The 13,948-nt window shown below is 39.6% G+C and overlaps 2 protein-coding genes across 8 annotated transcripts in view; both read right to left on the bottom strand.

Moving 5' to 3' along the window:
• Positions 1-3,314: 3,314 nt before the first annotated feature.
• Positions 3,315-3,869, bottom strand: LOC103539346 (interferon alpha-2). The gene has a single exon (XM_008505841.1). It carries the CDS (start codon positions 3,867-3,869, stop codon positions 3,315-3,317), a length of 555 nt encoding a protein of 184 aa, XP_008504063.1.
• Positions 3,870-10,303: 6,434 nt separating this feature from the next.
• TJP2 (tight junction protein 2) overlaps positions 10,304-13,948 on the bottom strand; it is a 63,217-nt gene continuing 59,572 nt past the window's right edge. For 5 of the 7 annotated variants that reach the window (XM_030466826.1, XM_030466825.1, XM_030466822.1 and 2 more), the window contains 4 exons: positions 13,534-13,644; positions 12,157-12,495; positions 11,648-11,733; positions 11,024-11,192 (listed from right to left, as the gene is read on the bottom strand). In XM_030466826.1, the coding sequence (XP_030322686.1) occupies positions 11,024-11,192; positions 11,648-11,733; positions 12,157-12,495; positions 13,534-13,644 (705 nt within the window). Of the gene's footprint in view, positions 11,193-11,647; positions 11,734-12,156; positions 12,496-13,533; positions 13,645-13,948 lie in introns of all 7 variants that reach the window. The other 2 variants (XM_030466820.1, XM_030466827.1) reach the window with 1 other exon arrangement.

Here is a 13,948-nt window from a genome sequence, read left to right as displayed (position 1 = left end):
AATCATTGTAGTGACAGGACAAGGGAGGATGATTTCAAACTGAAAGAAGGTAAATTCAGGTTTGGAAACTGGGAAAGCCTCCTGCTGGGAAATGTTCAAGGCCAGGATGGGTGGGGGTCTGAGAAACTTGGTCTAGTGAAAGGTGTCCCTGCCATGGCAGAGGTGTTGGAACTAGGTGATCTTTGAGGTCCCTTCCAGACCACACCATTCTATAACCCTATGAATTCCCTTGGACAGCTGAATTTGACTGTAACCTGTGAATAATTTTTTCCAAAGTCTAGAAGTATTCCTCAGCTTTTCTGAAATTTCCTGTAAGATTCAAGGTATTTGACCCCACTCCCACAAACCCACTCCAGAAAACATACTGCATAGATTAAACTCTATTAAATCTATGTTAATTTTTCAGCTAGGATTTAAGACTTCACATTCACTTTTTTTTATTTATATTTGAAAATAATATATACTAAAAACTATATTTTGCTATATTTATTTAATTTCTAGAAAAATATTAACTGAAAGAAATACCAGGGGCTTCCAGTTAACCAGAGGCATAATGTGCAGCTGATCTGGTAACATAATGATGATGAAATACAGGCTGCTCAAAAATGTTACAATGGCAAGAAAAGAGAAGATCTTCTGACTCTTCAGCTTTCTTCCTTTACTTTAAAGACTCTTTAGCTTTTTTGTTAAAATGTAAGAACAAAACAAATATATATTGGTCTCCTATTTTCTTTTTCCTTTTTATTTGTTGAGCAACTATGTTTGTTCCAGGGTCCCCGACTTTAAATGGGTCTTCTAGACATTGCCTTAGTACAAAAAATGTCTATTACCTCACAGCTGAATGAAAAAGTAATTGAAATGAAATGCTGGTTTATGAGCTTCTGTCCATCATCTCTGAGATCTTCTTCCTTCTCTCAAGAATAGTTCATTTTTTTTCAGCTCCCTTCTGTGAACAAAATAGTGGTTTATTGATAAGCACCATGCCCATAAAGAGCTGAAACAGCATCACCAAAATACATGTACATTCACCTACTGTTCTTATGTTTCTCTATAATCTCACTTTGCCCTCTAGTGCCCATTCTGTTTTCTTCCTGCACTGCAAAGTACCCTGTCAAGTGAAATACGCTGAAACATATGTTCACTTGGCAATGAGATTTTAAAGGATAGCTATGAGCTAAAAGGAAAGTTTAATCAGAGTTCCTGAACAATTACTGGGCCATGAATTAATGTATTTCCACTGCAGGCAAATGAGGCAATGAAAATGAGGCAACAAAAAATGTTTCTTTCATGAGAAAGAAACAAATTATTCTGTGCTATCTCCAAGTTTCAGAAGGGATGAGGCCATTTCACTGACAGTATAGTGCACTGAAGAACCCACCTGGGATATCAGAACCAGAAAGATTAGTAGGCTGAATATTCTTTTATTCTACAGGCTTGAAGAGATACAAAAACCAAGAAAGCAGAAGAAATAAGATTTGGAGTAGTCTTGCATTGTGGCCATTCAAAGTGCTGTTTGATACAAATCCCAAGAAATACAAATTTTGCTGTAACATTCGTGGCAGGGCATCACCAGGTGGAAAAACAGCTGATACTTGGCTCTGTTTCTTCAGTCCGTTCTGTTCTCTGGATCAGGTTATTGTCAGCTGGTTTCATTTCTTCTATTTCAGCCTGATATACATGTCTCTTTTCACTTCTTAGACTTGAGGGACAGAGAGGAAAGTATACCCTGAAAAAGAGACCTGCATCATAGATTCGGCACCTGAAGTCCGGTATACCATAGCTATTGTACTTACCAGTCAATTTTTTTCTGGATGTTTCTTTTTATGACCACCTTCCAATAGTTATACTCTCAATATCTGGAGGGCAGAGAAAAGTTATACTTGTTTCTCACCTGATGCTTAAAACAACTTCTAGCAATTTCACCCTTCCAGGGCTAGCATCACCTTCTCTTGGAAGACACAGATATGCTCTTTCCTCTGATTCTTTATGCCAGACCCAGATGCCTGTGCTGACTGTTTGTCAGCCTTGGACACAGGAAATAAAATTTTAAAGGTTTTTTTTGTTTGTTTGTTTCTATTAAATTTTAGTGAATATTAATTAGGCAATAGAACCTGGATATAGAGCTGTGTTCCCCCTTACTATTATACAGCAAGTGACTAGGGGAAACACAGCCACTGGAAAAGGAGTTGCCCATTTACCCAGGGGCAGTTTCCAAAGGGTATAATCTGTGCTTGACCTCCCAGATATTAGTGTTTGGTTTTTGGTTGGTTTTTTTTTTTAATGTTTTGAAGATTTAATGATATTTCAGTTATTACTCAAAGCTATGTGGCTCAGAGGGGGAATTCTTTGGAATGCCTTGGGCTTTATGTTCCTATGAGAGAATTTATGAGCAAAGGGAAAGAGGCAGAAAATTTCATGCAGCTATGAAATACAGCACTCAGTGGTGCTGTCTGAGACTGCAGCAGCCAGGCTGAATCTGTGAGTGAGTAGGGTGTGCCACAGGCAGATGGGACTTTATGGTGCTTTTATGTAGAGAAGTTGCTTCAAATAAAAATTTGAAAGAAGTTAAAGTGAATAAAGACTTTTCTCCAGATAGTTAAAGGAGGCAAAGACAGTTCAATTAGAAGTAACGAAGTTCAACTGAGAAGTTACTGCAGAAGCCATACCTACTGCAAACAATATCCTCTGTAGCCAAATCCTTCTTCAGTTACTCTACTCTTTGAAAGAGTTACTCTTTGAACAAAGCAAATGTTAGAATTGCTCAAATGTTAAAAAAGAAATGTATGTTCTTGGAAAAAAGCATACGAAATGATGGTCTCAACATAAGCCAGAACCTTTTAAAACCCCATGTACTGCTTCGTTTTTGATGTAGACTTGGTCAGTACAAATGTAGCAATTCCTCAAAGTTGAAGGATGTGTAGTCCATTCACAAACATGTAACTCTCTGCATGTAGGTGAAATAGAGATAGAAAGTAGCACATTTCTCAGCAGAAAACAACATTATTTGTTATAAAATTATAATACCTTCCTATGGAATATACCCTCACTGAAATGCTATAAACATTAATTTATAGGTAGTGTAGACATCTTGCTTACCAAGGAAAAAAATTTGCTTACATTGAATAATGCATCACATTTGCAAAAAAAAAAGATAAATTTCATATATTTGAAAATATAAGTTCAAAAATATAAATTTCAGGAACATAATTATTTAAATACCATCAAAAATAGCTACAAGGTCTGCCTCAAGAGATCATAGAAAAACTAGTACATAGCTTTAAAGCTAAATTATTTCTGGTCAAAATCTTTGTACCTTAGCTGTTAAGCTTCCATATGACGTTATCAATCATTTGAAGACATTTTCTCATTTCTGCACGACTGATCTCCCAGGAGCAAAGGTTGTGTTGCTTATCTCTAAGAAAACAGTCTATTTTTTGGAAGTACTTTTTCAGTTTCAGCCTGTTGACTTCTTTACTCCGAAAGGAGTGGGTCTGCTTCTTGATCACACATACCTCCAATTGCTCAATTTGCTGATAAAGTCCATTTTGGAATTGTTCTAAAGCTGCCCCATCCCAAGCAGCTAGCGTCAGGTTTCTGCTAAAGATATAGAAGATGTGTTGGAAGATCTCCTCAATGGCCACTTTGACAGATTCTTTCTGTCTGGGTTTTAGAACCTGCTCAGGAAAGCTGAAGAACATTTTTTCTTTCAGGCATTGCTGAGGAAACTTGTTGCCCATTTTGTCCAAAAGTTGTAGGCTGTTCTGAATCACCTTCCTTTGCTGCAGAGGAAGGTGATTACACCAAAGACAGGAGATGGTGGTGGTGCACAACAGTATGAGGCCAGTTGGTATCAAGCCAAAAGCATTCATGATGAAGATAAGCTCCTGTGTTCCTCCTTTGCTGTGTATGAATTCTGAGACAGGCTGAGATGCTCTGAAGGTCATTCATAGGCTCCTGTTTCCTCAACATCTTGAAATTTCTTTATTCTGTAGGAGTTTTCTTTCATCACTTTTTGGTTTTTAAGGTTTTCCCCCTCGTGCATGCTTGTGACACTTACCACTTTCATTTTCTGCTTTATGACTTCATTGTCTTTTTTCTTTTTTTTACCACTTTCTTCTTATTTCATATGGATCTTAGAATATTAGCTAATCTATTCTCTTTCCCTCAAAAAGGCTACAGAACCAAAATGAGAATTTTAAAGAAAAATCTACAGAGATAGCCTTAATTTCTTAATATTTGAGCAGTGGAAGAGCATATTGAAATAAAATAACATTCTTGATGGCAGACCTACTGAATCCTGTCTCCTCAGCATGATTTATGCTTCCAGAATGCAGTTAGCTTTCACTACCTATTTTCATTTAGGGAAAGTATTTTCTTTCTACCCACCTTTATTTCTCTTGACCACTTAAACTCAAAGGATAAGAGCCATATCTTTAAAAAATATGTGTGTGTGTATATATATATATATATATATATATAATATGTACAAGCATTAATATACCTATGTATATATCAATACACACTGCTAATTAAATGAGGCTTTGATCTGCTTTAAAGATGATAAGAGCCATGCAAATCCAAATATGCACATAGGAACAGGTTAAGTCCTTGAATGAAATACTCTTTTCTTTCCCCCAGGTGAATAACTGAGCCATAAATAATGTCAGTGCTGAATTCATGTCAGGTCTGAGTTCTGACATTTCAATGGAAAGAAGGAGAATGGAGAAGACAAAAAAAAATACCCTAAAATTCAGCCATTTGCTTTCCCTTGCCATATAATAAGGGAGGCTGGAACTACCACAGTACACTAGGAAATCTGGGTTCTGTCTTTGACTTTATTGAGATGAAAACTAGTCTTAAACTCTCCTTTGTCTTCCCAGCCTCGTGCGGAAGCATGTGTCCTTTCAAAGAGAATTCTCTGCAGGTGATTCTGTCTTGATGAAGAGGTAGGATAAATTGATTTTTTGTTCTGATACTTAGCTCTGTATTTTTGTTCTGTTGCTGCACCCATTGGTATGTGGTTGGCTTCATTCCCAGTCTGGTAGTGACTCTGAGCAGATTTATGATACTATTTTTGGGATTCCTTTGTGTTCAGCAGATGGATACTTGGGAGGCTTTAAAAACCCATAAATTCATCTGAGAACAATTATTCACATGAGCAAACTCACTGGATGACCTGATGTTGCTTGAGTAAGCTTGGATTGGATGTGTTGCCAATGTGAGAAAAAAAAATCCCCTATCACCTATAAATAAAACCAATAAGAACAATTAGAGAAGGATATAAAATGCATAACATGGGACCAAATTTTTCCACTTAGTGCAGATATTAATTACATTGGGAAAACTAGCTGGAAGTGCATTATTATATTAGATACAAAATGGCCATGGACATTTATCACTTTTGCAAAAATACAACATATAAGATATTACACACTGATTAATTTTAAAATTATTTAGCTCAAGAAAAATATTAAATACCACTTTAGTTAATTCTATGAAATATAAACAAGTATTTTTTTCCAAACTGTATTCTTATGTGAGCTTAGTCCTTCTACTGGTTTAAATAAGCAAACTTTTTCATCTCCAAGATACAGAAGCTCTTTCTTTCCTCTTGTATTTTTTTTACATGTTTCCCACTCAATAAAGAACTGGAGATGCCATCAGGAGTGTCAAAAACATTACAGAGGGAAAAATAGATAGTAGTCTTTTCCAGATTTTTTTACAAAGGTAGAGTTAATTCCAAGTGTTTTATTCTCTTGTCTATGTTAACAGATTGCTTGTCCACTCTTCCTCAGAGAATGGTTACATTTGACTTAGTCCTTTAGATTTTCAGAGTTAGTGGGGTTTTATTTGGTTTGGGTTTGGATTTTGCTTGTTTGCTTTCATTCTTACAAATTCAATTGTTTTTTTCCCCACTGCCACAATTTGAGTGAACCAGGGTAATTTTTCATACCAGTGCAAGTATTTGAGAGGTCCTAGAGGGGTGGCACACAGAGGGGTCTATTTCATAATGCAATAGAGAAATTAATTATACCCTCCTTATCCCATATGTCATGGTGCAGGCCTGGGCTGGAGGGGTAAGAAGAGGGCAGTACAAAGACAGGCTGCTGAGCCAAAACAGCTGGGAGAGGAAAGGGAATTAGGTACAGAATGAGAGGCATTTTCAAGTGGCCAGGTTCACAAGACCATGAGGTGAGCTCCTTTTGTCCCACTCTACCCAGCTGCCCCACGGCCCCAAAACATTCCTTATCTGGCCTTCAGCACCTGACATGGCCAGGCTCATCTTGTCCAGGTGTGCAAGAAGCTTCAGGCTGTTCTTGTTGACTTTACTGGGATGGAATCCAGAGGAGGATGGTGTCACAAGGCAGACATGGTGGAAAAGGGCAGGGCTGGAGCAAGTGTCCATGCTGCTGCCTCCAGCAGTCGCCTCATTGAGCAAGGGGGGGTCAGGGCATCAGAAGGGACATATGGCACAGCAGGTGCTCCTTCTGCCAACTCCAGTGGTTTGGCATGGGGTGTACCTTCCTTTTCTGATTCTGTGCCCTCGTGTCTGGTGCTCGGCAGGATATGTTCAGATCTGTCAGACATGAATACAAGTGAGGCAGTTTTACAAACTGCCCCTGGCTTTTGCCAGTATCCTTCTTCCCTGGGCACATCTGGCATGGGAAAGGTTATCAGGGAGGAGGAGAGGGTATTTTTCTACCTGGAGGTAGCTGCAGATTGCCTTCTAGTAGCAATGGACACAAATGGGTGAGGAAAGATGAAGGAGGAGCTCCATTCTTAGTGAAGGTTTGCCTTGGGATTTGTTTTGCCCACAGTGATTTGGGGCAATCAGATACTCCCTCACTGTACCTAGAATTCTGCAGAAGTTGTGAGAAGTACTTGAGACCTCTCCTGCCCTGATCACAAACCCACTCTGATAGTTGCCAGAGATGACCTAATTCAAAGCATGACCATCATGGTAAAATACTGACCAAAGTCAATCATCTTCAGTCTGTAAATATTGATCCAGAAAGGGAAGCCCTTCAGAGCTCTCCAGGATTACACCAAGCTGCTACCCTGTGTCTCCTGAAGGAAGTTGGTCTGTCCAGCAGGAAAGAGTAAATATCCTGTTACAGTGCACCAACCACAACACATATCTTCATGTTGTCAGCACAGCTGCTAAGGTTGCACTCCATTCCACTGTCCACATCACCAACAAAGATTTTAAACAACACTGATCCCAATACCAGCCCTAGAGGAATGCCAGTAGTCACTGGTCTCCACTTGAACATCAAGTCATTGACCACAACAATTTGAGTGTGACTATCCAGCCGATTCCTTATACACTGAGTGGCCCAACCATCAAACCCATATCTTTCCAATTTCAAGACCAGGATGTCATGTGAGGCAGTATCAAATACTTCGCACAAATCCAGGTAGATGATGTCTGTTGCTCTTCCCTTGTCCACCAAGACTGTGACCCTATCATAAAAGGGCACCAAATTTGTTAGGCAAAATTTTGTCCTTGGTGGATCTGTGTAGGCTGTCACCAATCACCTCCTCATTCTCCATGTGTCTTAGTAGAGCCTTCAGGACAACCTGCTCCATAATCTTGCCAGGCACATAGGTGCCACTGACTGGCCTGTTGTTTCCCAGGTCTTCCAGTTTTCCCTTTTTGAAAACAGGGGTTATGTTTCCCCTTTTCCAATCACTGGGGACTTCACCAGACTGCCATGACTTACTAAATATGGTGGAAAGTGGCTTTGCAACTTCATCTGCCTGTTCCTTCAGGAGCTGCAGGTGTTTCTCATCAGGTTTCATAGACTTGTGCATTTCCAGGTTCTTCAGGTGGTCTCAAACCTATTATTTTACAGTGGGTGGACCTTCCTTCTCCCAGTCCCTGTCTTTGCCTCCTGCAGCTTGGATGGTGTGGCTGGAACCCCCGCTAGTGTATACTGAGGCAAGCAAGTCATTGAGCACCTCAGCCTTCTCCATATTGTGTGACCAGGTCTCCTGTTTTCTTCTGGAGAGGATCCACATTTTCACTCATTTTCCTTTTATCACTGACATGCCTGTAAAAGCATTTCTTGTTGTTCCTGAACAGATTTAATTCTACCTGGGTTTAGCTTTCCTAACCTGATTCCTGGCTGCTTGGACAACTTTCTTGTACTTCTCTTAGGCTGCCTGTTCTTGCATCCATCCTCTGTAGAGTCTCATTTTACATCTAAATGTGTCCAGGAGCTCCTTCTTCATTCATGCAGGCCTCCTGGCATCCCTGTCTGCCTTCCTCTTTTTTGGGACACATTGCTCCTGGGCTTGGGAGGAGGTGATGTTTGGATATTGACCAGCTTTCTTGGACTCCTCTCCCCTACTGGGCTTTATCTCATGCTAACCTACCAAGCAGATCTCTAAAGAGGAGAGATCCAGGGGAGTGAGATTGCAGCTCACCCTCCTTGATGCCCTAAGGATCCTGAATTCCACCATTTTGTGGTCATTGCATGTTGTCCATCAGCTTGTCCTTGCTGGTGAGCACAAGGTCCAGCACAGCACCTCTCATGGGTTCCTTTACCATTTGGAGAAGGAAATCATTGACACTGCATTCCAGGCACCTCCTTGATTGCTGGTGCCTTGCTGCCTCCAGCGGGTACCAGTGTGGTTGAAATTCCCTTTGATTCCGGGGCTTGTGACCGTGAAGCTGCTCTGATCTGCCCATAGAGGGCCTCATCTGCTCCGTTTTCCTGGCCAGGTAGCCCGTAGCAGGCCCCCACTATGGTAGCACCCTCCCCTTTCTTCCCTTTAACCCTGACACGGAAAGCTCCCGCTCAGCTCCTCATCCAGCCCCGGGCAGAGACAATTCCCCTTCTCCTTCCCAGCCGTGGTGACTTCTGTCTTACAGTCCAGCCTTCTTGTACCTCTACAGACATCAGAGGAGTTTCTCCTCAGTTGTGCAAGGAATTCCTGCTGGGGATATGTGGGACACCCTCTGCTCAGGCCTCCACAGACCCCTTAGGTCCATCTGGGTCCTGCCCCAGCCCACGGGTTGCCTCACTCCAGAGCATCCCCCTGCCTGGGGATGTCCACGACTCAGATCCCACCAGGCTCAGAGTGGCTTGCCTCAGAGCAGCAGGGCTTTGTGTGAACCTCCATGACACAGGGCCTGCAAAATAACATTGCAGAGGGGCTACAAGGGCCAGGAGAGGGAGAGAGACCTTGCAGTTTTTCTGGTGCAGCCCATTTGCAGCCACGCTGCACGGCCCTGACCTGAGGAATGCTGGTAAGAAAATAGTGCAAGCTCTTGCTGAAAGCAAGAACAATACAGAGCAAAGTTTATTCCCTACTAACATTTTTTCTTCCTTCTTTTGTGCAGTTGTTTTTTTTCTTTTTGAGCATTATATAGCAAGCCTCTGCACCTGAAAAATAAACCAACACTACCTGCTGTTATGTGTCTGACATCTGAACCTCCTCAGATAGTTTTAGGATCCTGTTTGCACAACTAGCCTCTGATTTCTGGCTCTAATTAAAAGTTCAATGCATATGGACAAGTGGTTGCACCAGGTATTTGAGCTTTCTATTGACAAGCTATACCAAAGATGTCAAATAGAAATCGGGCAAATGTCATGTACGAAGCCCAAAGACATTCTAAGTATTTTGTTTTCTGCAAAATATGAGCAGTTATCAAAATAAAATCCAATTGATATAAACATTACACTGTCTTGAAAAGTAGGTGGGGCTCTATTTTTCTTAAAAGTATCTTAAAAAATCTTAAAAAATTTGTGTGGCTAGACTCATAGCAATAAAACCCAACACAACCAAAACTGATCTAACAAGTCGTTTGATGAAAAATCCCTGCATCTCCAGTTTGTAATTCTCCTTCTGACTACTCTTCCTCATAGTCAGCTCCAAAGTCAGAACAGTCTTCTACAGACAGTAGTTGTGGGTAAGGAATGAGAAGGCACAAACATCTAAGTGTTAAATCACATAGAAATAAAGAACATTTAAAGAATGCCAGCAGATAACATATCACATGAGCAAAAATAAATTTAATCATAACCCTTTCAAGTATTTTCATTCAGTATAGCAGAGTGAAGTATTAAAACCAGGAATGTGGAGGCAGAATATGATAATCTAAAGGATAAGACTCTTGCAGCAAGTCCATAGTTCTGTGTCAGTTTTTTTTTTTTTTTTAATTACAATAAATTCAAAATTGATTCTCAGAATCCTGGGAAGAAACCTTAACAGGGTTTCCCAGAATAATAAGAGACTCTAGAAGACTGTTACTGTTTAAACAACAACAAAAAAAAGATACACAAGGTTCATAAAGTTTGTCTAGAATATATCCTTTATTATTTGCAATCTGTAGATTTTAATACCTGATTGAATTTCTACATCATTTTCTCTGTTTAAGCACATCCTAGTCTTTTCAAACAACCCAGTCAATTGCACCTTTATTATGTACAGTCAGTATTTATGAAACATTGCATATGCATTAAGAACTTAGAAAAATAACATGCAAGGGAAACTGTTACTCTGAAACTGATAAAAAAAGATAGGTAAAACTGTTAATCCCCTTTTAGTGTGTTATAGTTTGCACCAAGTATCAGATGTCAAAACAAACAGTTAAAGGCACTTTAACTCTTCAAATACACTTTCATATTTAGTTCTATTGCATTAAGAAGTGTATCTCTGGGATCATACTTTCATAACACAGCAGAACAGTCAACAAAGGCAGCATTAATAAAAAGGAAAAAAGGGCTTTTACGTTCAAATATTAAAACATCAAGATTTAACACAAACTTCCAAGATTTGGTCCTTATAAAAGAGGCAACAGCACTCAGGCAATAGTGACTTCTTTTCTTAGTTGCTAACAAAGTAATATCCCCAAAAATGAACTCTTCCAGTTCCGGCTTATAGATATGTCTAAAATAGAGTAGCGTACAGCAGCCCAAATAAAAATATAGCTTTTCAGGACTAACTACTAATCCACTTTGGCTGTGAAGGAAGGAACCTCAAAAGAGCACTATACATGTACATACTAGCAAGCCTACAATTCTGTGTCTCTGTATCTGGATGGCTGTCCGTAATACCCCTTCTTAGAGTGGTCTGATAGCTGCCGACGGTACTCCTCCTCCTCCTCTGCATCGCTGCCGTAACTACCACAGTTCTCTAGATATGGTCTAATAGGAGGTTTCTGGGGTTCTGGAGGCCTGGAGCTAACACAGCAAGACAGGGAAAGAGAGAAATATTGTTTACTTACATTCTGAACAGCTGAAAAATAATTACAGTTACTACTGGACTAACAGCCGTCAAGTTTCCAGCACAGTAAGAATGAACATCAAAAGGACATCAGTGCAGAGAAACTGTTGAGAAATACTACTGGTGCAAGTAGTAGTCTCTGCAAATATTTCAGCAAAAGAACATAAGAGCACGGTATTTCTTCTTAGGTAACTCAAATACTATGAATGAACAAAAAAAACCAAACCAAACCAAAACTGAAAACCAGAGTTCACTGAAATTTTCCCCACCTTCACAGTAGTCTTGGAGGAACAACAAAGTGGTATACCAAGGCAGAATTACTTCTATGCATTAAAAACTGGTAAAATCAGTTATTCTCCTGCTGGTGAAGTAAAGAGTCGAGGCAGAATTCTTTACACTGGATACACCTTACCTCATAGGCTGGGGCCAGTTCTGCTCTGACTTCTGTGTTTTGACAGGGACAGCATAAATATCCGGATGCTTCTGGGCTATTTCAAGCTTTAAAAGAAAGTAGGAGAAAATAAATGTTCTTTTTCAGCATAACCTTAGACTTAGAAGATCTTAAGACTGTAGATCCTGCAGCTACATCTGAAACAAAATAAAAATTGATAACTGATTTTACATTTCTACAATTACAGAATCTTTTGATAGAGTAGTGATGATTCAGAGTACATGTGAAAACAATGGACTGCCAAAACCAGCAGGATTATTAGAAGACACCTTTCTATAGTAACAATAAGGAGCCTTAAAATCTGTCCTCTTTTTATATCCAGATCCACACAACGGTATGCCTGTGTGTGTGGTTTTATAAAATTCTCCCTCTAGAAGCAAGACTACACAAGGGCACAGTTTTAATTTTCAGGATGCAGGCTGTTCTATGTGCTGGAAAGTACAGCAGTGGAAGAATGCATCTCTTCATACCCTGGCATTCTGGGCCTCTTGTAGCTCTTGCATTCTTTGCATCCTTGCCTTATGATCCATCTCCTCAAATATTTTGACCTTCCTCAATACAGATTTTGGAGTATTTTCTTGTTCACTTCCTTCCTCTTCCAACTTTGCCTCCTCCTCCTCCTCTGCAGGTGGAACTGCTGGCTGAGAGTTTCTCAGGATGGGACGCCCAAAGGTAGGTTTCACAGACACTGGTGGTGGTGGTGCTTTAGCTGATGCAGTTGGAGTTTCACTGCTTACAGCAATGTTACTTGATTTGGAGTCATAGTTCTTGGGGAAGTCATAAAGATCCTCTTTGTTTTGCAGCTTTCCCTGTAAGTATAAAACACACAAAGTTTACATTGACAACTAATTTTCATTTCAAAGCAAAGTAAGGCTTTAATCTCAAATTAATCATTTTGCCTGTGTATTAACAGGATGTATATATTACCACTCTTCATCTGAAGTAACACTTGAAAGGTATTTGAATTGCTGCAACATTTTGGTTGTACATACAAATCCACCTATAGAAGACCAGAACATTTAGATGCGTCTCATTTTTTTTAAGGATTACCAGAAATACAATATGTCAGAGAACAGCACAGAGAAAACTGATCTCCCAAGTTATTTGTCAGTACTATCTAATGTAGAGTATCACTACCAAGAGTTTGGAATTGCACAGCACTCAAGCTTGGTTTTGGTTACATCTTATTTTCCTTAAACATTGTCCTTTCCTAATCTGCCCAGGCCCCATTGTCACGGCATACTTGAACACATGTTGAATATATGCAGTTTATATATATATATAAAAATACACACACACACATATATATAAATACGATGCATATATGCATCAGACATATATATATAATATATGCAGTGAGGGCACCTGGACTTTGGGCTCAGGGGAAATTGGGAACTGCTGAACTAGAATTTGATGTCCAAACCATAGTCTTTTCATACTGCATTATTCCTGAACAAGATTTGAATAGATAGTTAACATCAATTTCTAGTATGGAGACTTATTTCAGAGGTCTGATAGATTGTGGTCTTCTGATGGCCACAATTGTGCCATCAGATTGCATTTCCTGATGACTAGGCTTTTTCTTTCTGAGCTAAAAAAAGTGCCTTTCCATTTCTTGGCAGACACCAAAAGGAGGCTAATTTATTATTCCATATAGAGACCACATATATTTGAAAGAACAGTCATCCTTTAAGTTTTCTCTCTGCTTGATCCTTCAACACTTTCAGTCATGCCTTCTCTCCACACTTAAAATGTTTTCTGATCATTCTTATTGCTCTTCCTAATAAGCCCTGAAGAGTTCTCCAGGAAGAGGAGCTTTGTATTCAGATTTGTTTCTACAAGTTTACCTTGGGTGGTTCAGGCTTGAATGCTGGAGGTGGACTGGGTTCTCTAAGAATCTCCCTGCTACCAACCTTTCTCAACAGCGCCCTTTGTTCTGGAATAATTTTTTTTAAACTCTGAAAGAAAATAAGGTATAAAATCATTGCAGTATCCAGTAATTATTTTTTTTTTCTCTCTCTCTGTAGCTTACTATTTTATTAACAGTAACCAGGAAGCTGTCAACAACCTGACCACAGTCACTGCAGATGTAATTTCAAAGTACAAGGTGATGAGAACTCACTAGAAAACCTCAAGAGTTAAGCAGAAAGGAGAGCTATTATTATTTTTGCACTACACAATGCAGATCTAAAACTCTATCAGAAGTAAGATAAAGCAGCAGTTTAAAAATTGTCATTTTTAAGGGCTTTCAGAAAGTCCAAA

Source organism: Calypte anna, chromosome Z (assembly GCF_003957555.1).
Source record: "Calypte anna isolate BGI_N300 chromosome Z, bCalAnn1_v1.p, whole genome shotgun sequence".
Classification (NCBI taxonomy): domain Eukaryota; kingdom Metazoa; phylum Chordata; class Aves; order Apodiformes; family Trochilidae; genus Calypte; species Calypte anna.
This window is presented reverse-complemented; position numbering and strand designations above follow the sequence as displayed.